Source organism: Equus przewalskii, chromosome 23 (assembly GCF_037783145.1).
Source record: "Equus przewalskii isolate Varuska chromosome 23, EquPr2, whole genome shotgun sequence".
NCBI classification, from domain to species: Eukaryota; Metazoa; Chordata; class Mammalia; order Perissodactyla; family Equidae; genus Equus; species Equus przewalskii.
The window spans coordinates 5,540,320-5,566,969 of NC_091853.1; the positions used below are offsets into that span (position 1 = coordinate 5,540,320).

The window sequence follows — 26,650 nt, forward strand, 5'->3', positions numbered from 1 at the left end:
TTTTGAAAATTTTCCTTTATTTTGTCTTCTAGCTGCCACTGCTCCCTTGCAGAATTCCTGTGATGATGGTCTGAACCATGGTCATCTCTCACCTGGTTTACTGCAGAAATCTCCTGGCTGGTTTCCCTGCTTCTCTGCTTGCTTTGCTATAATCCATTCTCAACATTGCAGCACGGTGATCCTTTCAAAGCAGATCATGAGACACCTCTACTGAAATCCTTACAATGACTCCCCACCTCACTCAGAGTACTGCCAATGTCCTTCAAGTCCCTGCGTGCTTTGGGCCCTGTTACTTGTCTGTTCTCATCTCTACTTTCTTCCTCCACGTTTACTCTGCTCCAGGCACACTGGCCTCCCAGCTGTTCCACAAACTGCCAGAGCTGCTAACACCTTAGAGACTTTGCGCTGGCTGCTCCTCAGCCAGGAAGGCTCTTCACCCAGACGTCTGCAAGGCAACGCCCTCACTTCATTCAAGTCTTTGCTTAAAACACACCTTCTCAGGAGGACTACCTGGATTACCCTGTTTAAAACTACATGCCAGTTTCCTCTTCTCACTCCCAATCTACCTTATTCTGTTCTATTTTTTCTTTTTCCATGGCACTTATCAAGTTCTAACAAGCTGTATTATTTTCTTTTACATTTTGTCTATTGTGTAAACTCTAGGAGGGCAGAGAGCTATGTCTGGCTCTCTGGTACATGGTGCACAATACATACATAGTTGGTACACAAGAAATCTCATTTGAACGAATAAATTGGGGAGTGATTATTATATCTTCTTCCATATAATGTGACAGAGGCCCTTCATGTTAGTAATATTTCTGAGACAAAGGTTATGTACACAATCAAACTTTTCATCATTTTACTCCTCCTGTTTTCCATATTGTAGATAGAATAATCTTTCCAAAACGCAAATCTGATGATGTCAGCCCCAATCTCTACCCTTCTCCTGTGCTTAAGATGCCCCCATGGCTTCCTATGTTTTAGAATTGAGGCAGAATTCTTTGAGACAGTCTGTAAAGCTCTGCATAGGTTGCTTCTTGCCTGAGCCAGAGGGCCTTTTACATAAGCTATTCCCCCTTTTGGAATGCTTTTCCTTCCTTTCTTTGCTTAATTTACTCCAGGATCAAAGCCACATTCTAATAGTGAGGGAGAGAGCCTGGAAATAGAACCAGGCAGGGGGTGTGAGCAAATTTCTTTGATTTGTTGGGGAGTGAACATGTAAAATTTCAAACTTTCAGATATGTTGGAGATCTAGTTATGGTAGGGTGACTATAGGTAATAATACTTTATTGTATACTTGAAATTTGTGAGAAGAGGAGATCTTAACTGTTCTCACCAGAAAAAGTAACTATGTGAGGTGATGAATATATTAATTAGTAAACATTTCACAATGTATATGTATATCGAAACATAACATTGTACACCTTAAATACATTCAAATTGTATTGGTCGCTTATACCTCAGTAAAGCTAGGGAGAAGAAAAAAATTACCACCCATTCACACTGGTTCTTCTAATATCTTTTAATCCTAGTCTTAACAACTATTAAGTCGATGAGTTATGTTAAAAAAAAAAAAAACAACAGAAACGCTGTCCATTTTACTTTAATGGGGAGCAGCCTTCTTTCCCTCTAATTATACTTCTAGTTAACTCCTGCTTATTCCTCAGATCTCAGCTCCAGGTGACTATCTCAGGGCAGTGTTCCCTGATGAGACCTTATCCACCTTTGATAGGTTCTCATGGCGTGTGTGCCTTTCCTTCATAGCGCTCTTCATAGAGACACATGCTTCCATATGTCAGTGATCATCTGGCTAATTTCCATCGCCCCCACTAGACTGTGAGCGTCATGAGGATAAGGGACTGAGATTAGTCTTGTTCACTATTTGACCCTTAGTGCCTAGGCGTCTGGCTCGTGGCAGGTGATAAAAAAAAAACCCTATTTTTAAATGAATGCATAGGTGTAAAATATCTGTTTAGACATCAACTTTCATTCTATATTAGATCTTATCCAACCACCAACATTCCATGGTTCCCCCAAATTGTCGGTGTTCTAAACTTTAGGGTTTGCTCCCTCTTCCTCAGATGATATGTGCTGAATTCTATAAAGTCATAGCTGATCTGCTTACCTGCTCTTCTGTTGGTCTTTCTCGTGTTCTTAATAACTGCCTCATGTGGCTCTTCAAATCTGGAATTGGGTTTTCAATCACTGTATTTGAATATTAATTGTATATTATTCTGGTGTCAGTTTGGTTAATGATGAGTTTAAATGTGGTTCTAGAGTTGCCTAACTTTAAGAACCACCAATTTTCACTGTTTCTTAAAAATGAGTATATCCTAAATTTTTGTAAAATTTGGTAAAACAGCCCTGAGTGTGTGCAGACCTTTCATACAACTCAAGAATTGACTATGACTTTCAGGCCTTAATAAAAACCTTCAGAGTCCAGATAAAAGAAGTGTAGGAGATGAGGACAGGAACAAGGAATGAGTGATAGAGAAAAGAAAAAGCCAGGGGAGGACAGAGTAAAGAAGCAAATTGAAGCCAGGATTTTTTTCACACCAGGTTTCTAATCTTTGTTCTATAGAAATGTGGAAGTGTAAAAAAATTTATTGTCTTCTGACACTTGGCTTATGACATTTGGCTTCAAGACTCATTTTGGTTTTGAGAGGGAAGAATTCTCTGTACACTGATCATTTTCCTGACCTAGTCAGTAAATCTGGGAGTTGTTTTTCTACCAGAGGTGATAGATTGGCTGTGATTCTGCCACGATCTGTTATTCAGTCCCACTACTGGCAGGTTTCACAGATTTGTAAAAGAGATGAGTCAATTAGGTATCCAGCCTGCAGCTGTGAAGTGGAACAAACATTAGTCGGCTTCATTTGGCTTCAAATGCAAGTCTGTCTTGCTTATTCTCTAGATACCGTGGATGTATGCATAAGGTGCAAATATAGAGAGACACTATTTTAAATTAGGTCTCCAAACCCATCAGTGTTCACAACTGCACAATGTTCACATACATGCTGGCCAAAGTATATTAAAATCAGCCTGAAAAATGACCCAAGGGAGTAAAATAGTTTATGACTTTGGCTGTCGCTAGATATTTAATTCATTTAAAGTACCTTTTATAACTGGAATGATAGGAAACTTCACAGTGATCCCAGAGATCTTGATAGATGGACCAAGAGTAAAGGAGGGACAGCTTTTCAGCCTCACTTCATTATTGTCTGGCTTTCATCAGAGACCAGAGCAGTTGGAGAGTGGCCCACTGGGTCTGTGCAGAGAAGGACCAGTCAGTAACGCTTCAGAGGTTACCCTGGCCTAACTTTGGCATTTCACAGTAATGTTTCTGTATCATGTGTACAATCTAATTGCTGATGTCACCTGTAACTAGGATTTATACAGTTATTCTTTTGGACATAGTGGAACTGGAAAAATAAAAACATACTAAAACAAATATGCTCTGCCCTTAATATCAATCAAAAGACAACTTTAGTTAAAAACAAAAGGAAAAGCAAAACATACTTGGTCTAACAAGTTACTCTGTGTGAAAAAGGAAGATTGTCCAAGACATATAAATCATGGCAGCTTCTCTCTGCAGTAAGTACTTTTTTCCCCTCAGAATTATCATTTTTTAATCGGAAAAGCCCTAGAGTTGAAAGTATGCCTCGTACAAATGTCACTTCCAAGCTTCAGTGCTAATCCAGAGGAAATATTATCCTAGTGGTCTCCAAGGCCCAATGTCTAGGTGTTGGATACATGATAAACTTACATGGAGCTTTCTTAGTGAGATATAGTCCTCCAGAGAATTGAATTTTTCAAGGCTTAGTACAACCCAACCCTTTAAATAAGATTTAAGCTTCCCTTGTCAGGTTCTTTTAAGAGCTTTTTAAATTTTTTTTATTTGCTACTTTGACCAGGTTCTAATCCCTAGTCCCCAGTGACCACCTTTGGCCATCTCAACCATTTCATGTCTGGTTTCCCAGGGCCCGGTGCAACTTGCACAATCGAAGGTAATTTTTTTCTTCTCTTTTCCTTTCGATGAGAAGAGCCTCATCGAACTAATTTGAGATGGAAAATTGCAACAATAAGACTTTCTTGCTACTTTACTGATAATATGACAGGTTTTCTTTTACCATTTTTTCCCATCTCATAGGCAGCTCTCATGAATAGATTAAATAATGATAAATATTATTGGAAATAAAGAGTGGGTTTACTACTTTGCACTCTCCAAAGCACAGCTAAAAGATAGTTTTCCTGGGCGCAGATGAATGGCTTCCAAAGGTTTCTAAAAAGTCTAGCAAGGGATAGTAGATTATCCCCTAAGTGATCATTGATTCAATAAACCAGTATTGAGTGTCTAGTACATGAGCAACACCACTTTAGGCTTTGCAGGTAATATGGAATTGAATTAAACTGCTCTCAAATTGCTTGTAATGGAGAAAATAAACAGACAAAAAGACTCATGCTTTAACTGACACAGGGTTCTCTGCTTCCCCTGGGATGCCTGATAGCTCTGTAAAGCAGGACCAGGAACTGGTATAAATAAAACCTCAGGAGTATCAGTCTCAGTAGCTCTGGAATTAGTTGGCGAGCCTGAGATTCTTCCTCAAAAAGTGATTCAGGACCTATACTCATAGATCAGCACTGTCCAACAGCACTTTTTGTGGTTGATAAAATGTTCTATATCTGTGCAGTCCAATATGGTAGCCACTAGCCACATGTGGCTATTGAGTCCTTGAAATGTGATTAATGTGACTGTGGTTCTGAATTTTAAATTTTATTTGATTTTAATTAATTTAATTTAAATTATTTAAATCAGCAAAATGAGTTTGGAAACAAGAACACTGTCCTCACATCCTGAAAGTTTTACAGAAACATAACTGCTCTTTAGGGAAGAGCCAAATACAACCTTGCTACTTTACAACCCACCCTAACGTTGATACTTGGCACATTTTGTGGCCCAACCTGCGTGTACATCTGGCAGCTGCCCGTGGCCTGGATCACCTCCTTTTTCTCATTCAATCTCATTTCCTGTAGGATTTTCTCGAGTGAGATGGGCTCAAAGTGTTGTCTCGCTTTACCCAGATGCTTAAGCCAAACTGTCTCATTATTACAACCCCATATGGTCTTGCATTTCAATAAAAGGTAAGAGCAAAAGAAGGGATTAAAGTTCAAGTGTGAATACCTTCTTTCAAAATAGTGGACTGAACTGAACCAGGAGCGTAACCCTGTCCTTCACTGCCACCTGTACTACAAACTAACTGAAATGCCGGAGAAAATATAATTTCAAATTAAAATACAATTTTAACTAAACTAAATGTTTGTTTCTCCCCACACCTCTAAATTCAAGTGTTGAAGCCCTAACTCCCAATATGATGGCATTAGGAGGCGGGACCTTTGGTAGGTGATCAGGGTTAGACGAGGTCATGAAGGTAGAGCCCTCATGATGGGATTAGTGCCCTTATAAGAAGAGGAAGAAACACCAGAGTTTCCTCTCTCCATCATGTGAGATATAATGAGACTGTCTACAAGCCAGGAAGAAGCCCCTCCCAAGAACGGAATATGCCAGCACCTTAATCTTGGACTTTCCAGCCTCCAGAACTGGGAGAAATAAATGTCCATGTTCAAGCTACCCACGCTATGGTATTTTGTTATAGCAGCCTGAGCTAAGACAACAATTAAAAATTTTAAATGCTTTCATGTGCTTAAAAATGATGTGGAAATTTCTAAGAACCAGAAAGAAAAAGGGAGCTCAAAGCCAGAATGAAAAGTTGAAGCTGATACCATGGCATCACACAGGATTAGCTGATTAGTATATAGACCCTAGTAACTGAGGGATGAGTGTCAGTAATGTCCTGACACTTGCAGGCAATGACTCCTTGGGCCTGTGTGGTATGGTGCAGAGGCTAAGAGAATGGACTATTGAGCTACATATCTAGCTTCAGACTTCCAATCTGAAACTTATTAACTGTGTGACCTTGGGCACATTATACAAACCGTCTATGCCTAAGTTTCCTTATCTATAGAGTGGGGATTTAAAAAAGTAACTTCTCAAAGCGGTGCTGTGAATTGAATTATTATATGCAAAGTACATAAAGCAGTGCCTGGAATAACTCTCACACATGTGCACCAGGATGCTTTTAAAAAAATATTGGTAACAAAGGTTGGAAGCAACCTAAATGTTTATTAATAAGGAACGAGAAAAAGTGGTATTGTTATATAACAGCATACTATGTTGTAGTTAAAATGAATGAATATGTGTGCGCGTGTTTCTCACCCTCTCCCTGTTGTGCATTGAACATATAAGAACATGGATAAGATATCAAGAGCGTATTGTTGACTGAGTAAAGTGAACTGCAGCATGCCAACTTGTGTACATTTAAAAAATTAATAAGACAAATTTATGGGTAAGTACATATATACTAAAAATAGAAAAACCTAGCTAGGAAAGACACATACCTCCAATTGGTATGTATTTTCTGAGGAAGGCAGCAGATTAACAGGGGTCAGGAAGAGTTCCAAACTGTATTTGTATAACTGTTTAATTCTTAAAAGAAAAAAATCTGAAGCTTACACAGCATAATATTACATTTGTTAACATTGGATGGAAACATGAATGCTTGTTCTGTAAATCTCTGTAAGCCTGAAATATTTCATGATTTTCAAAATCCAGTCAAATAGAAAATAAAAAACATAAGTGTGGCAGAGAAGAAAGCCTCTAATTTTCTAGATTGTATGTGGAACAAATAAACGCATTTTGAGAAACACTGTCCTCAATGCTGCATTGTCCAGAGGACATCCTGAGTCCATGTTTCTAGCCTTAGTCCAGAGAGAGAGAGAGACAGAGACAGAGAGTGAGAGAATATTTTAATTTGTGTTACATACTGTGGATGAGGCAGTATGTTCTTTCCAGTACTTAGGGCTCCTAAAAATTTAAATCTGGTCTTGCTATGTGTTCAGTTTCAGCTAGTTTAGAACACATCACCCAAAATCTAGTTTGCTAAATGCACAGTGGAACAAGTATGGAGGCTCATATACTTGTGAAAACATTGCTGATAGAAAGCCAGGGACAACTTGAGTAAGAGGCAGGATATCAGGTAAAGGAAGCATGATGAAGGGAGGGAACCAGAGCAGAACGCTGTTTTCAAGTGAAAGTGTACACAGAGTTCTCATATATAAAAGTTACAGTCTGCTCCTCGGGCCAATGTGAGGGTGGGAAGGCCAGAGGCCACTTGCTTGTCCACCTCCTGCCCCCAACCTCTAAAGACGGATTCGTACTGATAGGCAGATTCTCTTTATATTCCAATCCATATTTCTACTTTTTCCCTCAACTTGCCTTCCTACAAAAATGGGAAATAAGAGTTGATACACTGAAGGAAAAACTGAAATATGAGGATGTCAACCTGAGACTTCATCATATTTCTTAATTCTTTAAGTAAGATGAAAAAAGAAATATAATTTCATTTTCTTTTATTAATAATTATCTGATATCTTTTGGTTAGGGAAAATGTGCAAAGATTAATTTCCTTAGATAATGTTCTATACACTTTTACCTATCCAGAGTCATAGTGAAATATTAAATTATGGAAATTATGTGAAACCAAGCATTGTTATAACTTAAAGGAGAGTTTGATATGAAGTTGAATGTTTTATAATTTCCTCAGTTAACATAAATAAGGGAAATGAGAAAAGTATACACACATACACCCCAAACAGATGTTTTAGGCAGGGACATTATTCCTCTTATTAGAGATGTGAATATATTTTGCTAAAATCTAAATTCTTGGGGAATCCAGCCCCCTAATAAGAGCTAAGCAGCCCAGTTGCATTCCTCTCCTTCTCAGTAAGAGAGGAAGGATCCTTCCAGGACCACTCCAGCCTTTCCGTCTGTTAAATTGAATGACTTAACTTGAAAATTATGGGTTTAAATATTTCTTCAGCTGCAAAGGCTCATTTACGTCAAATCTCATTTTTATTTAATAATGACTGTTAAGTTGAAACCTAACTGCTGACCTTGAATCTAAATTGGTTCATACACACAATGGATAGCCTTTCTGTACTCCATGAAGCACGACAGTGGATGAAAATAGTCATCTAAACTTCCCCTTGTACCATCTATTCCAAGCACACGTAGGGTAATGTGCTTTGTTAATGACTTCCGAGTTATAAGCAGGGGTGATCTTGGTTGGGTGCCTGTTTCTTAAACAAAACAGTATAAAGCAAGAAGCAAACACTTCAGATGAGGTGGGACCAGTATATGGTGAAGTGAGGCTTTGAGTGGGCTGTAAGTCACTCATTGAAGCCTGTTTACAGTATTTTTCATACTACTGTCTCATTCTTAGCTTAAAGCATGCTTAAATGCCCATTTTAGCCCAAAGACACATCGAGTTTATCAAGCAAGAATTACTCATTCTGTATTCTCACCTTTAATATTCACTAAAACCTGTGTACAAGAATATGCATTGATGATTTTATACTAAATTGAATTTCACTGATTTTGGCCTATTATTTTAGCCTTCTAAATCTACCTCCCTGGGTTAGAGTTTGGAATCCTGGTTCAAGTACTTTTATTTCTGCCTTGTTTTAGCCACTAATTCTCTATATATTATTCTCCATTTTCCTGTAGGATTGTTTGTATTGTTTTTATTTATTTGTAGGAACTATTCATATATTTAGTAAACAAATTTTCATCGATTATTGATGCTCGAAATAGTTCCTATCCATTTGTGATTGATTTTTCACTTTCTTTTTATTTTATTTATTTATTTACAGTAACATTGGTTTATAACATTATATAAATTTTGGGTGTACATTGTTATATTTCGATTTCTGTGTTCACCACCCAAAGACTAATTACAATCCATCACCACACACATGTGCCTAGTCACCCTTTTGTTCTCTCCCCTCCCTCCTTCCCCTCTGGTAACCATCAATCCAATCACTGTCTCTATGTATTTGTTTGTTGCTGTTTTTATCTTCTATGTATGAGTGAGATCATACAGTATTTGACCTTCTCCCTCTGACTTATTTCACTTAGCATAATACCCTCCAGCTCTATCCATGCTGTCACAAATGGCCAGATTTTATCATTTTTTATGGCTGAGTAGTATTCCATTGGGTATATATACCACATCTTCTATATCCATTCGTCCCTTAATGGGCACCTAGGTTGCTTCCAAGTCTTGGCTATTGTGAATAATGCTTCGATGAACATAGGGGTGCATATATCTTTACACATTCATGTTTTCTTGATTCTTGGATACATACCCAGCAGTGGAATAGATCCACCATATGATCACATAGTAGATCATATGGTAGATCTATTCTTAACTTTTTGAGGAATCTCCATACTGTTTTCTGTAGAGGCTGCACCAGTCTGCACTCCCACCAGCAGTGTATGAGAGTTCCCTTCTCTCCACATCCTCTCCAACACTTGTTACTTCCTGTCATGTTATTATAGCCATTCTGATGGGCATGAAGAGATATTGCATTGTAGTTTTGATTTGCATTTCTCTGATAATTAGTGATGTTGAACATCTTTTCATGTGCCTGTTGGCTATCTATGTATCTTCTTTGGAGAAAGTTCTGTCCAGATCTTTTGCCCACTTTTTAATTGGGTTGTTAGGTTTTTGTTGTTGAGATGTAAGAGTTCTTTATGTATTCTGGATATTAAATCCCTTATCAGATATGTGGTTTGCAAATATCTTCTCCCAATTGTTAGATTGTCTTTTTGTTTTGTCAATGTTTTCCTTTGTTGTGCAGAAGCTTGCTTGGTTTGATGTAATCCAATGTGTTTATTTTTTCTATTGTTTCCCTTGCCCAGTCAGACATGGTACTTAAAAATATGCTGCTAAGACCAATGTTGAATAGCATACTACCTATGTTTTCTTCCAGAAGTTTCATGGTTTCAGGTCTTACATTCAAGTTTTTAATGTGTTTTGAGTTAATTTTTGTGTTTGATGTAAGATAATGGTCTACTTTGATTCTTTTGCATGTGGCTGTCCAGTTTTCCTAACACCATTTATTGAAGAGACTTTCCTTCCTCCATTGTATGTTCTTGGCTCCCTTCTCAAAAATTAGCCATCCATAGATGTGAGGGTTTGTTTCTTGGCTCTTGATTCTGCTCCATTGATCTGTGTGTCTGTTTTTGTGCCGGTACCATGCTGTTTTGGTGACTACGGCTTTGTAGTATATTTTGAAATCAGGGAGTGTGATAACTCCAGCTTTGTTCTTTTTTTCTCAGGATTTCTTTTGCTATTCGGGGTCTTTTGTTGTTCCATATAAATTTTAAGATTCTTTGTTCTATATCTGTGAAAAATGTCATTGGAATTTTGATAGGGATTACATTGAATCTGTATATTGCTTTAGGAAATATGGAAATTTTAGCTATGTTAATTCTTCCAATCCAAGGGCACAGAATATCTTTCCATTTCTTTGCATCATCCACAATTTCTTTCAACAATGTTTTTTATAGTTTTCGATGTACACATCTTTCACATCCTTGGTTTTAAGTTTACTCCTGGGTATTTTATTCTTTTTGTTGCAATTGTAAATGGGATTGTATTCTTAATTTCTTTTTCTGCTACTTTCTTGTTAGTGTATAGAAACACAACTGATTTTTGTATGTGGATTTTGTATCAACCTCTTTACCATATTCATTTATTATTTTTAAAAATTTTTGGTGGATTCTTTAGGGTTTTGTAAATATAAAATCATGTCATCTGCAGATAGTGACAGTTTCATTTCTTCATTTCCAATTTGATCCCTTTTATTTCTTTTTCTTACCTGACTGCTCTGGCTAGGACTTCCAAAACTATGTTAAATAAGAGTGGTGAAAGTGAGCATCCTTATCTGGTTCCTGTTCTTAGAGGGATAGCTTTCAGTTTTTCTCCATTGAGAATGATATTAGCTGTGGGTTTGTCATATAAGGACTTTATTATGTTGAGTACTTTCCTTCTATACCCATTTTATTCAGAGTTTTTTTTATCATAAATGGATGCCGTATCTTGTCAAATACTTTCTCTGCATCTATTGAGATGATCTTGTGGGGTTTTTTCCTTCATTTTCTTAATACAGTGTATCGTGTTGATTGATTTGTGGATGTTCAACCATCCCTGCATCCCTGGAATAAATCCGACTTGAGCATGGTATATGATTTTTTAAATGTATTGTTGTATTCAATTTGCTAGAATTTCAGTGAGGATTTTTGCATCGATATTTATCAGTGATATTGGCCTGTAATATTCTTTTTGTGTGTTGTCCTTGTCTGGTTTTGGTATCAGGGTAATGTTGGCTTCATAGAAGGAATTAGGAAGCTTCCCTTCCTCTTCAATTTTTGGAAGAGTTTGAGAACGATAGGTATTAAGTCTTCTTTGACTGTTTGGTAGAATTCACCAGGGTAGCTGTCTGGTCCTGGACTTTTATTTTTGGGGAGGTTTTTTGATTACTGTTTAGATCTTCTTACTGGTGATTGGTCTATTCAAATTCTCTATTTCTTTGTGATTCAGTTTTGGAAGATTGCTTGATTCTAAGAATTTATCCATTTCTTCTAGATTATCCAATTTGTTGGTGTATAGCTTTTCATAGTATTCTCTTATAATTTTTTGTATTTCTGAGGTGTCGATTGCAATTTCTCCCTTTCAGTTCTGACTTTATTTATTTGAGCCTTCTCTGTTTTTTTCTTGGTGAGTCTAGCTAAAGATTTGTCAATTTTGTTTCTCTTTTCAAAGAACCAACTCTTGGTTTCATTGATTTTTCCTATTGTTTCTTTTGGTCTCTATTTCATTTATTTCTGCTCTGATTTTTATTATTTCCTTCCTTCTGCTGATTTTGGGCTTTGCTTGTTCTTCTTTTTCCAGTTCCTTTAGACACACTGTAAGATTGTTTATTTGGGATGTTTCTTGTTTGTTGAGGTAGGCCTGAATTGCTATAAACTTCCCTCTTAGAACTGCTTTCTTCATTTACCCAGTTGTTGTTCAGTAGCATTCTGTTTAACATCCACATATTTGTGGCTTTTCTGATTTTATTCCTGTAATTGATTTCCCATTTCATACCTTTGTGGTCAGAAAAGATGCTTGGTATTATTTTGATCTTCTTAAATTTATTAAGACTTGTTTTGTGGCCTAATATGTGATAATCCTGGAGAATGTTCAGTGAGCATTTGAAAAGAATGCATACTCAGCAGTTTTTAAATGGACTGTTCCTTATATATCTACTAAGTCCATCTGGTCTAATGTGTCATTTAAGGCCAATGTTTCCTTATTGATCTTCTGTTTGGTTGATCTATCCATTGGGGTAAGTGGAGTGTTAAAGTCCCCTACTATTATTGTGTTGCTATCTATTTCTCTTTTTATGTCTGTTAACAATTGCTTTATACATTTAGGTGCTTCTATGTTGAGTGCATAGATGTTTACAAGTGTTATTCCTCTTGCTGTATTGCTCCCTTTACCATTATGTAGTGCCCTTCTCTGTCTCTTGTTACATTTTTTGCTTTAAAGTCTATTTTGTCTGGTATAAGTATTGCTGCCCCAGCTTTCCTTTCATTGCCATTTGCATGGAGTATCTTTTTTCCATCCTTTCACTTTCAGTTTGTGAGTGTCTTTACGTCTGAGGTGGGTCTCTTGTATGCAGCATATATATGAGTCTTGTTTTTTTAATCCAATCAGCCACCCTATGCCTTTTGATTGGAGCATTTAGTCCATTGACATTTAAAGTAGCTATTGATATGAATGCACTTATTGCCATTTCGCTACTTTTTTTCTGGGTGTTTTAGTAGTTCTTCTCTGTTCCTTTCTTCTTCTCTTGCTCTCTTCCCTTGTGGTTTTATGGCTTTCTTTAGTATTATGTTTGGGTTCCTTTCTCTCAATTTTTGTGTATTTATTATAGATTTTTGGTTTGTGATTACCATGAGGTTCATATATAATAACCTACATGTATAGCAATCTATATTAAGTTGATGGTCTCTTTAGTTTGACCTCTTGCTAAAAGCTTGCTCTTTTACTGCCCTCCTCCCACATTTTATGTTTTTGATATCATGTCTAACTTCTTTTTTTGTGTGCACGTGTATCCATTGCCTGTTTATCATAGAAATAAGTAAATTTTAGTACTTTTGTCTTTTGACTTTCATATTAGCTTCATAGGTGCTTGATCTGCTACCTTTACTGTATATTTGCCTTTACCAATTATTTTATTGGGTTTTTTGGATAATTTTCTTATTCCTATTTGTGGTCTTCTCTTTTCCACTTAAATAAGTCCCTTTAGCATTTCTTGTAAGAGTGGTTTCTTGGTGATAAACTCCTTTAGTTTTTGCTTGTCTGGGAAACTCTTTATCTCTCCTTCCATTCTGAATGATAACCTTGCTGAGTAGAGTATTCTTGGCTGTAGCTTTTTTCCTTTCAACACATTAAATATATCATGCCACTCTCTTCTAGACTGTAAAGTTTCTGCTGAGAGGTCAGCTGATAGCCTTACTGAGTTTCCTTTGTATATAACTTGTTGCCTTTCTCTTGCAGCTTTTAGGATTCTCTCTTTATCTTTAATTCTTGGCATTTTAATTTTAATGTGTCTTGGTGTGGGCTTCTTTGGGTTTATCTTGTTTGATGTTCTCTGTGCTTCCTGTACCTGATGTCTGTTTCCTTCCTTAGGTTAGGAAAGTTTTCAGCTATTATTTCTTCAAATAGAGTCTCTCTCCCTTTGTCTCTCTCTTCTCCTTCTGGGACACCTATAATACAGATGTTAGTGTGCTTGATGTTGTCCCAAAGGTCCCTTAGACTGTTCTCATTCTTTTAAATTCTTTTATCTGTTCAACTTGGGTGATTTCCTTTAGTCTTTCATCCAGTTGGCTGATCCGTTCTTTTGTATCATCTACCCTGCTATTGAGTCCCTCTAGTGAATTTTTCATTTCCAGTATTCTATTCTTCATTTCTGATTGGTTCTTTTTTATATTTTCCAATTCTTTGTTGAAGTTCTGCTGAGTTCATCCATTCTTCTCCCAAGATCAGTGAGCATCTTTATGCCTTTTTCTTTGTACTCTTTGTCACATATATTGTTTATGTCTGTTACATTTAGTTCTTTTTCTGGGGTTTTGTGTTGTTTCCTTACTTTTAATGTACTCCTTTGTCTCCTTATTTTTTTTTTTTTTTTGCCTCCTTCTCTGTGCTTATATCTATGTATTAGGTAGGTCAGCTACATCTCCCAATCTTGGAGAGGTGGTCTTATGTAAGAGATGCCTTATGAGGTCCAGCAGTGTGCCTCCCTCTTGTCACCAGTTCCAAATGTCCCAGGAGTGTCCCCTGTTTGGATTGCATGTGTCCTTCTGTTGTAGCAGGGTTGCTCTTGCTGCAGGTGCCTGGGGAGCCTAGGCTGCCACCTTGGCTAGCTGGCTGTAATGTTCAGCTGTTTGTGGCTGCTATGGACCTTTTAGTCACTTTGTCTGGCATGGGAAGCCCCAGCACAGTTGGCTGAAAGTCTAACAGCACATTCCTGTTGTGGTTTTCTGTTATGTTAGTAGGCCCCAAGTGTAGCTGGCTGCTAGGCTCAGGGGCTTACAATTGCTGTAGGCCTCTGGCCTGCAAGGCTGTTGTCAGCTCTCTCAGGATTGCAGCTGAGTGGGGCTGGCTTCAGTCTTTGAAAGGTGGGGCCAATCCCCTACATGGCTACTTGAGAAACATAAGTCTGCTGCAGCTGGCAAGTCCTGGTTCCCAGAGGGCACACATCCCGTCAACACAGTCCTGCCCTGTGCACATGCCCTAACCCACTGAAGCAGATCCAGTTGTCCTACTGCAGAGGCCACATGCACTTCACCAATGCAGGCCTGCCACTCATGCACACCCTGCCCCACAGAGGCAGACCCACTTGCCCTGCTGCAGAGGTTTCAGGCACACCACCTATACAGGCCCACAAGTTGCCTGAGGGCTTGCTGTTGGGTGGGGCCAGTCCCTAGGGCAAGCTGCCTGCCCTGGCTGATCTGGATTAAATTGGTGCTCTAGTAGGTGGAGTAGACCCCTGCGCTAACAGATCAGGGGAAGAACTCCAATGGCATCTGCCAGCATCTGTGTCAGCACACCTGTACTAGGTCACAATAATGGCTGCTGCGAATGTCTCAGTCCCTGGAAAGTTCTCACCCCTCACTAAGATGTATCCAGAGCTTATGAAGTGAGTCTTTTTTCACCAAAGGACTGTGCACCTTTCTTTCTGATGATTTTAGGTTGCTTTCTGAAACAGGTGAATTTGTGCATGCACCCTTTAAGAGCAGGCTCTTTTTCCCCCCTTATCTCCAATAGCTTTTCTGGGGCTATTCCCTGTTATAGTGAATAGCCATCAAAGCCAGATATGATACTTGTCTTGATTATGCCGAGTCCAAAAGTTGTTTATGGGGATAACTGTCCCCTGCTCAGATCCCCCACTTCTCTAGGGAATGCTTTGTACCTTAGGATTGCTCCTAGCTGGCCATGAGGCACCACAGATCAAAGGTGTTTTTTTTTCTCTCCAGAAAGGGATTTCTGCCTCTTCCACCTTGGTCAGCACCTTCTCTTGTTTCAGGGATTCTTTTTATCCAGTTTTAAGTTCTCTCTCAAGGGTAATTGTCCCCAAAGTAGTTGTAAATTTGTTGCATCCATGGGAAGAGGTGAGTTCAGAGTCTACATATGCCACCATCTTGACACCACCTCAATTTTTCACTTTCTTTATGATTTCTTTTGATTACTAGAAGTTCATTATTTAAATATTAATTTAGTGAAATTAACTCTTTTTCTTTAGGTTTTTGTTTTTTGCATCTTAGAAAAGATATGCTTTTTTACTCTGGTATCATAAGTAGGTTTTCTTATAACTTGTTGAAAGAGTTTTAGATTTGTGCTTTCCACATTTAAGTCTTCAATCTACCTGGAGTTGGTTTGTGTAGGATGTGAGGTAGGGATCCAATTGTGCCAACATCAGGACTCCTATTGAAAATATCTTTTCTCTACTGAAATACTATCTCTGTCTGACATCAACCATATGTAAATAGATTTGTTTAGAGGCTACATATTTTATATTAGTAATGTTTTTACCTATTCCTGTATGAATAACACACTGTTTTAATTTCCTTCTTTCTAAAGTAGACTTTTTTAGTTACTCTTCTAGTGAGCATCTATAAATGGTAAATTCCATCTTTGTCTAAAATTATCTTCATTTTATCCTCTCTGTTGAATTTTTGGTTTAAAGTATTATGGAATTTTGACTTGATATGTACTTTATATTGAGTGGATTTTCCCAATTATTTAGCTTATCACACTACTTAAGGAGTATGCTTTCTATTTAGCTTTTGTTTTCTTTCTTTATCTTTCTTATTTCTGAGTCTCTCTCCATGCTAATTTATTAACAGTGGTTTACTCCTCACCAAAGTATCTTCTGTGAGAAGGCAAACCAACTTTGATAAATTTAGAGTTTCCACCTTCTCTTGCTACCTTGCCACCTTTTCCTCTACATTCATTGTTTTCCTTTCCTGCCTGGAAATTGAATGCCTATGGTAGACTGTAGATATATAACATAACCACACTCACTTGGTATGAATATGGTCAAGAGTGGTGTGAGGTGGTAGCAAATACCTCAATACCATTTCAGCTGTGAGAGAAAAATTATTCACACAAGGAAACAAATGCAATGAGCCAGAAACTGGTATAAGCTATACCAGTATGAGAAATAGTCATAAAATCTAATGTGAGTCACAGAGATAAACAAAAGCTGAAAAAGCCATTCTGTATAAACCAATCACTCTTTCATCTCCATTCATGAATTACAGATCTGAGATATAAAGATTTTAGAACCCTTAATAATCCTTCTGCAAACATAAGTAATTAATGTCTATTTTATAGTGAAAGAAAATTAGTTCTGTAAAAACTGAGAAACCTGCCCATATGAATTGCCAAATAAAGAATACTGAGTAGGGGCCAGCCCGGTGGTGCAGTGGTTAAGTTTGCACGTTCTGCTTCTTCGCGGCATGAGGTTCGCCGGTTCGGATCCCAGGTGCGGACATGGCACCACTTAACATGCCATGCTGTGGTAGGCATCCCACATATAAAGTAGAGGAAGATGGGCACGGATGTTAGCTCAAGGCCAGGCTTCCTCAGCAAAAAAGAGGAGGACAGGCAGTGGTTAGCTCAGGGCTAATCTTCCTTAAAAAAAAGGGTACTGATTAGCTGGAGTCAATGATTGCCAGATTTTAGGTGTATTAACAAATACAAATAATGAAAGAGGATCCCTTTGTTTTCTTCTTCTCTTGCTTATTTTTCCCTACAGCAACCGAAAATTCTGAAGGATAGATAAATGAGCTCTAGTAGCACATTTAATTTGGATTTCTTTTCTTTTCAACTCTTAAATGCATAAAGTACAGATAATCTCCTGGATATGTGGCGAAAGTTCATGGTAAGAGACAGTGTCACATTGAATACAACCCAAGAATAGCCAGACAGACAAAGTGTTTTCAAGACCCATAACTTAACATCAGCTTTCTTCCAAAGATTATGATGATAATAGCTAGCACTAATTGGACATGTACTATGTGCCAGGCACTGTGATGTTTTACCTGGAGTTGTTTATTCCTCACAACAGTCATATGGGGTATATACTATTATCATCATCTTTGTATTATAGAAGAGGAAAGTGAAGCTCAGAGAGACGAAGAATTTGTCAAGGTTGTTCAGTATGTAAGCAGTGGAAATGAGTTTATAACTTAGTCAAATCAGTTAATTCCAGTTAAGAGCCTTCCTTTTTAACACCATGAAATATTCTCCCTTGACATTTCCCTGTTCTGTTTCGTATCATTTACTTTATCTCCATCCTCATAAGAAATGAGGCAGGATGGTGTTTGTGTTAGATTAGACTCCACGTTACTAACACAGAAAACCCAATTCAGGCTGGCATTAACAATAACAGATTTAGATAATGTGCCCACTCTCAAATGAAAACTGGGGCTGAAGAAATACCATGTATTGATTGGCTCAGGATGGGATAATGTTTCCATCCATGAGCCACACACTGTGGGAAGGGGACAAAAGATAACTCGCATTGCAATCTGGGCAATTCCTGAAGACAAGGATGGGGACGATCCCACCAAAATTGCATGGTTGTCCCTTAAGGTGGGAAGAGGGGAAATGGGAAAGCAGAAGCATAGGAAAATGACGGAAAAATAAATGAGCCAAATAAATGGAATCCTTACTTCCTTCCCCAGTAAAAGATTAACACACAAATTAAACTTAAAGAAAGATCATGGTTAGATTCCACGTCTTAAAAAAATTCCACTGATGATGTTTGAATTAGCTATCTATTGCTGCATTGTAACAAATTATTGCAAAATTTAGCTGCTTAAAATAAGAAACTTTTATTTTTGTGGGTCGGTAACTTCAGTGTGGCTTAGCTGACTCAGGGTCTTTTATCAGGTTGGCTGGGGAAGATCTTCCAAGCTTACTTGTGGTTGTTGGTAGAATTTAGCTGGCCTGTTGCACTGAGGTAATTTCTTGCCATGTGGGCCTCTCTATAGGTCAGTTTACAAGAGGCAGCTGGCTTTCCTCAGAGCAAGCAAGCAAGAGGACAAAAGATGGCCAAGACAGTCTATTTATAACCTAATCTTGGAAGTGATATTCTTATCACTTCTGCCATATTTTATTGTATAGCACTGGGTCATCAAGTCTAACCCACACTCAGGAATAAGGATTACGTAAAGGTACAAATATCAAGAAGGAGGTGGGGATGTTTAGGGGCCTTCTTAGAAGCTGCCTATCCTAATATGTGCATTTGTGCTTTTGTGTGTATGCGTATGTGTATGTTTGGGGGCTGGAGGTGGTTAGTGGTTGCACATGGTATGGGGCCAATAGAGTATTGAATTTTTATGGATTTTCCTGTTAGGAACATTAGAGGGGTAAAATGATAGGCATGGTCATTATGAGAAATGGCATTCACAAGTTGAGAATTTGAGCCAGTTTAATAAAGGGACTATTTACAAAGGTATGGGTAAGTATAGGGAAATTACAAGGAATAGTTCATTACTCTTGGGCTTGTGACAGCCTGGCATATCACTACCCCAAGGCCTGAAGCAGTAAGAGGAGGGAGCAGTTATCAGAACTAGGAGAAGCTATTTGTGTGAGAAGACTCCTGGACAGAAGCTACGACTTTCCACCATTGGAAGCAGTCAGCCTATGGTATCTCCGCAGGGAAGGTGCCAGCGGAATAAATACCTTGACTCAATCTCCTCCAGTCTCCTCTTGGCACTACTCATTGGCTGAACCCAACTAGAAGCCAGAAGGCAAGGGAGTCTACTGATGTTGTCAATATAGATAAGCCTCCCGGGGTACATAGTAATGTGGGAAGAGTGGAGAGGGACAATCAGGAGATAGCCAGTACAGAAACCAAATGAGTACTTATGAGGAAAATCATATCCACAATAGGCAGAGAGGAAAAAACAGGCTCACACGACTGTTGTTTAGAGCAAGCTAGATGGAAGTTTGCTGACAGAGAAGGGTATTTAACATCAAAACAGGCTCTCGTATAATTATTTCTCCTGAAGATCCATAAAAATGGCAAACACATATCCATCTTTATGAAAGGATTTGGGCAAAATTGTACTGATAAAAGGAGTGCGGGTGGCTAAGATGACTTTCAAGGGTCTTTGTAACTTGAGGATTCAGTGTTCTGGGAGGAGTGATGGAAATCAGGGAATAGGATCTCCTGCAAAATATTCACAAGTCTTTGAAATGGAAATTAGGCTATTCAACTTAGGAATCAAATTAAAGCAAATATTCAGGGTGTTAGCAGGCTGTGCTCCTGCCTGTTTGAAGTGACAGCTAAAGGAGGGAGGCGTGCTTTTTCCTGGATGAAGCAGGATCTCGCTAGCCTGTTTTCATCTTTACTTAGCACCTGCTGGCTTGGAGTGGTGTCGCCCAGGCAATCAGACAGCATATGTGCCAAGAGCCTGACCTCCCATGTCTGCTGCCCCTCCCCTCATGCCCCATGACGACCTCTCCTGATATAGATGGACAGGGGAGTGGTTTAAAATGACAGTCTCAAGTTCATGTAGGAAGAGAAGGTTAATTCAAAGAAACAGCCAGGCAAGCTTCCTTTCTCTTTAGGAATAATTATTATCCCCTTTCACCATGGCCCACCTGGGAGCCCATTTTGCCTTTAGATCCCGCTGGCAGAAGACCGACGATGAACTCTGTCGACATAGCATGTCCTTTATCCTTCACAGAGCCATTCGCAATGACTTCTTTCAGAGCTATCTCTACCTGCTGGAAAAAATTCCCCTGGGTAAGTGAGTCAGAGCTACTAGATACGGGACAAAAAATGACTGAACGGACTGTGTGAGGTTGTGGGACTTCTGCAAGAGGAGTTACAACAAGGACACTTTTCAGATAAAAAGAACCCACAACCAATGTCAGTGGGCTTAAAGGTTTCAGTGGCATTCTTTCATGCAGGGTGCAAAGATCAAGTGCCACCTGGCAGGTCAGGTCTCTATTTGGGGACTTCCATGCACCCTCAGGCATGGTGATTTGCTTCACTGGGTGATGACTGCCTGAGTATCTGGCTTATAGAAATTCATTTTTTGAGTTTTGAAAGACAGGTACTTTTAGTATGTGCAAAAATTTAGAGGTGGGTAACTAGGTAACTCAGAGATGAGAGTATTAATGAAATATTGTATCACCTAAGAGTTAAAAAGACTAAACAGGAGTAGATTAAGGTGTCCTTGTTCTTTGTGTGTGTGTGTATGTGTGTGTGCACACACGTGTGTGTATGTCCATGAGCACATACTCTACACAATCCTTTCTGGCCTTCCTCAGTCACAATAATGGTTGGAGAGCCTAACAGAAGCACATTTTAGTTTGGTCTTTGAATATTAAGAAAAACACTGGGGCAGTAGTGTGTCTCCATTTTAGTTATTTCCTCTAGTTTTCAGAGAATTCAACAATAGGGCAATAAAAAGCTTATCTGGTTTGTCTACACTACTTTTCTCAGTCCTGTGAAAGTGGTTACTTCAGGGCACTCTTACAGTACTGGAGAGGAAATAACTTGTGATTAGAGAGTGAAGTATCCCCTTTTGATTTATATTTTCCTCCAATGAAACCAGGAGCAGTGTGTATCAGCCTCAGTCTGTTTTCTTAAGGTTGTCTGAGAGCACCACTATGCATGTGATGTAGCCAAGGTTTCCAGACATGGAAGGAGTTACACAATTCTTTGTATTGCATTCAAGAAAGTCTATGCTAGCAGCCTACCAAAGTCTCTTTTTGTAAATCTATTTCTGAGGGGATCTTTAATTCTACACATACAAATACTTTCACCTTGTATATATATATATATATATATTTCTTATAAAAAATTGTTTCTCATTTGTGACTTTATTTGATCCTCACAGCCATACTATAGGATAGATAGGGCAAGTATCATTATCTTTTCCTCTCACCTTCCCACATCCTCCCCCCATCTTATTTTTTTCAAATAGGGAAAAGAAAATTCAGAGATGATTAGATATTGTTTAGATACCAAAGCAAGAACCCAAGACCAGGGCTCTTTCTGGTAGATCGCACTGCCCTTAAGTAATTCTTTTAGGATATATTAGCTATCTCATTTGTATCTAAATGGAAAAATTAGAACAGTCCATTTGGAAGGGGATGACGTTCTGATCGCTATACATTGGCAGAGCATTGCTATTCTGGAGATGCTCTTTGGGCCACACCTCAGTAACAGTAGCTTGGTGGCTTTAGTTGCATTAGTCTGGAGAAAGAGATCAATTATAATAACTGATAAGAGACCCACTAAAGGGCAGATGATTGCCAATTTTTAAAAATAATTAGTAGATCAAAAAAGAATTCATTTCTGAAAGTAGCTGAAGATGAAATAAAAAGTTAAGAATAAAACAATCTCCTCCAAATCAGATGAAAACTATATGAGAGTTTTCAGGCTGCAGTGGATATTAAGCCTTTCAGTTTGGAAATAAAACATAGCCAGTGGAAATGCTCCCTCCCCAGCTCCACTGAGGTGTTTTAGAGTTGGCTTCCCCTTCTCTTGATGATTTCAAGACTTCATAGGAATGAAAATAAAGCCCTTCTTTTAAAGGTTGGGAAACCACTACCCTAGGGTCTACACAGAGAGTTTGTTGTCTTGGATAATTATGGGGAGAACAGTGGCTAACCAGACTCTTTGATTCCTTCTTTCCTTCCTTCCTCCCTCCAACTGCCTGCTTTAGGCAGCCCGTCTCACACCAGCAAACCATGCAGTGACATTCAGTCATGGGGACATTGGCTGACATATCCCCGACTAGCCTCAGAGATCATGGGGATGCAAGAGCATGCATATTAAAAACCTCTGGTGGAAGACTTTAGCTATGCCATTGAATACAACAGATCTTCAGAAAGAAATGGGAACAAGCCTGTTACTGTTCTCTGTGTTCTGCATGTACATCTCAGTTATCCTCACAACATTCCTATTAGGTAGTGCTGTATTTTTCCCCACTTTATATGTGAGGAACTGATACACGGAAGAGTTAAGTAACTCACCAAAGATCATGTGGTGGTGAGTGGGGGAGCAGGATTAGAACCCAGGCAGTCTGACTCCAGTCTGTCTTTTTTAACCACAAAACCATGCTGCCTCCCAATGTAAATGGCAACTTGACTCACGTGGGCAGCAAGATGTTTTACCACACTTCTTGATTTGGCAGAAATATAAAACACAGTCTATGAAGAGCACTGACTTTCTGTTGAGATAATCAACAAGACAGGCAGGCCAGTGAGTAGGTTCATATAATCTAGTTTTACCAGCCCAAGTTCAACTGGAGGCTTAGAGGGAATTAATTTTCCAAAGATGGGTTTTTGTGAACAAATAGAGAGTAGAATAGGAAAAAACTTCATATGAATTTCCAGTTGGTACACCAGCGATCAAAGGGGCCGATATATGGCCCAATCAGTGATGTTCATATAAGTTAACCTCAATAATTCTTCTACCATTATCCACAGCACATTTGTGAGTACATAGAAGTCAATGAATATAATATAAGTCAATTAATTATATATTAAGCAAGAGTCTATTACTCCTGGATGTAGTTAAAGGCTTAGTCTAGCTTCACATTTGGAACAACGGTTCCGTGTGATTCAGCAGAAGGAGCAAAGGCTTTGCATTTAAGTAGGTATGGGTTAGGACCTGGCCATAATACTTTATTTCTGTGTGATATTGAGTAAGTTACTAAATCTTTCTGATTCTGTCATTATTCATCTATCAAACGATAATTATAACCCTCGCTTTGTAGTATCATTGTGAGAACTAAAAGAGATAATGTGAAGAAATGATATGAAAATGCCTAGCATAATGCTTAGCACATTGGAGGGACCCACTAATTGTTAGTACCCTTTTTCACTTGCCCCTTTTTAGAAGAATCAGTCTCTGAGGAGGAAATTGAGAACAGTGGTCACCCCTTTGCCATCACAATTAAAAGCCACAGTTAATAAAAACAATTCCCATAAGACACTTGGAACGTCGAAATGAAACTCAGCACACAACTATTGGCACTTTTCAAATTGATCTCATCCCTGTGGCAGGCGTTGCTGCACAACTCATTGTACATGATGCGTTTCTCAAATGTTTATTGTTCCCTTTGTAATGCAATGCTGCCAAATCGTTTTTCTCTTTAAAGAAATGGAGAATCGGATAATTTTCCTTTTTATGTAGCGGGCTTTTAGATACGTAGTGTGAGATGGATGAGATGTGGGCTTGGCATTTAAATAGAACTCGGTTTAAACCCCAGTTGTGTTGTCACTAGCCACTCGATCTTGGGAAGTTTGGTTAACCTCTTGATGCTGGGTTTTCTTCTGTAGATAATGATGTCTATCTTACATATTCAGTTAGATATAAATGCTTAGCATATGTAGTGCATGTGTACATATTTGATCAATGATAGTTACTATTTCTTTATTATTTGTGTGTGCTTAATTAGAAGGATAGATATTTCATAAACTATACAAGAAGCATGACTTCTTTGTGCTTATGTCAGTTTTTCCCTGTAACCTCTCTCTACTTTGTTGAACCCGTATACTATTCAAAACACAAAAAAAGCTAGACAATATTCATTTCAATGAACATTCAAAGGAGGCCTACTATATCTTAAGCATAATGGTAAGTGCTGGGGTTACAAAGAAAATAAGATATAGCCTTATCCTGAAGAGATTAGTGTGGGAGAGAGATCCACATAGATAATTTTTGTGGAATGTGGAAATACAGTGGCGGAGACCACTGCAGGATGCTGCAGAGGGCCAGAGGAGGCATGGTGACTGCTGGTCAGCTTCTGACTCTTCTGATGCAAAATCTCACCATGAAAAAATCTATCCCCAGTATCTCTGTCTGACTTCTGGCCTTTCGAAATTTGACAGTAGGTTTGGTAGAACACTCAAGTAGGAATAGAGAATTAGGAATAACTCAGCCAAATGGGTAGGGGATGTGACATGTGATGGAAGCTTGAGTAGATCCTTGCCAAAGTGGGAAAGTGTATTGTCCCTCCCTCCCCACATTTGCTTATCTCGTTTGCATTGAAGCCTGAAAAGAATTTAGGAAACACTGAACTAGCCCTCAGATGAAAAAGAAAAAGCTCCCTAAAACTTTCAGGGTAGGCAGTTCATTATTTTAGAGACAAGAAATACCAGACACCCAAAGCATACAGAGAATAAATGAAACCTAGAGATCCTCTCAGGACAATTTTGAGACTTGGCCATGATAACATTCTAGCATTCTGGCACACCCAGACCTTTGGATTCCACCAGAAACATTGATAAAGTCCTACTTCCCACACTTCCCTGTTGGTGAAAAAATAGATATGAGTTCAGTTTTTTTAGATTCCACATTTAAGTAAGATCATACAGTATGTGTCTTTCTTTGTCTGACTTATTTCACTTATTGTAATACCCTCAGGATCCATCTGTGTTGTTGCAAATGGCAAGATTTCCTTCTTTTATGGCTGAATAATATTCCATTGTACCTAGAAACTTTTTCCTTTCTTCCTTCCCCTCTTCCTTTCCTCTCTTCCTTCCTTCTCTCCTTCCATTTTCACCATTACTTCTTTAATGGGTAAATTGGGAAGTGTTCACCTGCAAATCTCTTTTATGGAAGGTCTTACTCTTCATAAAGGCATTTCGTAATTGGGCTTTTTTGCTCCTATAAATAAAAGGCTAACTTGATCCAATATTCTGTCTCAAATCATTTCAAACTTACTGTCTAAACCCAGCCTGCACATCCTCTGGAGACTCTCAGATCAATTTTCAGTTGACAAACAGGTCTAACATCCAGAATAAAGTGTAAAATAGCTATATCCAAGCATTAAAAAGAAGAAAAGAAAAGGAGATACTCGGCAAACATAAGCACTTAGCTATTAACAAATTTTTTCTTAGAGAGTTCACGGAATCTTTATTCTTCTTCAGGGCAAATAAACTTGTACTCTGTTTTCCTTTTTGTAACAAGTAAACCATTGGAAGGTCCTTGGGAGTTCAGCTTATAATGTAGGTCAAGAAATAAGTACCATATTATATGAAGAGCTAACAAAATGTCTAGTCTCTGTCTTAGACTACCTCAAGTTTCACAGAGACATTACAACCTTGCAAAAATAAGCCATAGATGTATTTCTACATCTAGTAGAAAACGTGTGGGATGATGACCTTATCTGAGTCAACTTGTACCTTTGCAGGAGCTATCAGGAAGGGAGAACCTGGGGCTGGCCATGACACCTCATATATCTTTTTAGTGAAATGCTCCTGTCAATTAGGTGAAAATGAGAACTCAAGCCCATAACCATAAAAATCTACCATTGAGTCTGACCCCTGCTGAGCTTGGTATTCACTTGTGGTCTAAATGTTGCTGTCATAATGGACCATTCCTGTTTCCAGATTAAAGGTTTTAATAGACTCCACCAACTAGTTGACTTAAGCAGTGCTGATGAGTGTGGCTGCTTTGCTGCTTTGGTTGGATCAAGGAGAGCCCTGGGCTGTGGCTTGCCTATTATCCCGTGTGACATTCAACTCTGGGAAGACTCTGTGAGCTGTGAGTTTTCTGAGGCTGGTTTTCTGAGGCATGTAGAAGAATTTGGAACAGTCATGTTGTTAGGATGGTGATGCTTCATTTTTGTCATCCATGTTGAATTTGTAAGCATTTATTGAGCCACATGCTGTTACAAACACTTTACCAAGTGCTAGGGAAGGCAAATTGGTGCAGGTCAGATGTTCCCAATGCTTTGACCATGAGGACTTTCCTTTTAATGTTGTATTTTTTCAATCAGTAGATAATTAGCATATAAAATGGCAAAAATGTATCTATAAATTTATTAATAATTTTAAAAGATTTGTATTTTTAAATGAACAATCTATGTATTATAGTTAATATATATGGAAGATATAGAATATAATATTGTTATTCTCTGAAAATGATATATGTGGCATCTGATTCTTGTATTCCTTTCGGCAAATTCATGATCATTCAAGGGTCCAAACATTGGCTCCAATGTCTTCAAGTTGGAAAATACTGATGTCACTCCACAGATGGAACATATTATGATGGAACATTGTAACATAAGTGGTGTTTATTTGATTTTTAACTTTTAAAATTGAAATTTGGGGCTATGTAATTGTTGTCAACTCAGAGCCAAGTAGTGCACTAG

The 26,650-nt window shown here is 38.4% G+C and overlaps 1 protein-coding gene across 9 annotated transcripts in view; it reads left to right on the forward strand.

Moving 5' to 3' along the window:
* Positions 1–26,650, forward strand: part of NTMT2 (N-terminal Xaa-Pro-Lys N-methyltransferase 2) — a 101,798-nt gene that overhangs the window by 64,352 nt on the left and 10,796 nt on the right. For 4 of the 9 annotated variants that reach the window (XM_008519881.2, XM_070591049.1, XM_008519883.2 and 1 more), the window contains exon 1: positions 19,998–20,274. The exons of 1 other annotated variant lie outside the window; for it this stretch is intronic. In XM_008519881.2, the coding sequence (XP_008518103.1) occupies positions 20,121–20,274 (154 nt within the window). In that variant the 5' untranslated portion in view covers positions 19,998–20,120. Of the gene's footprint in view, positions 1–19,997; positions 20,275–26,650 lie in introns of those variants that run through there. 4 more of the 9 variants (XM_008519878.2, XM_008519880.2, XM_008519879.2 and 1 more) reach the window with 2 other exon arrangements.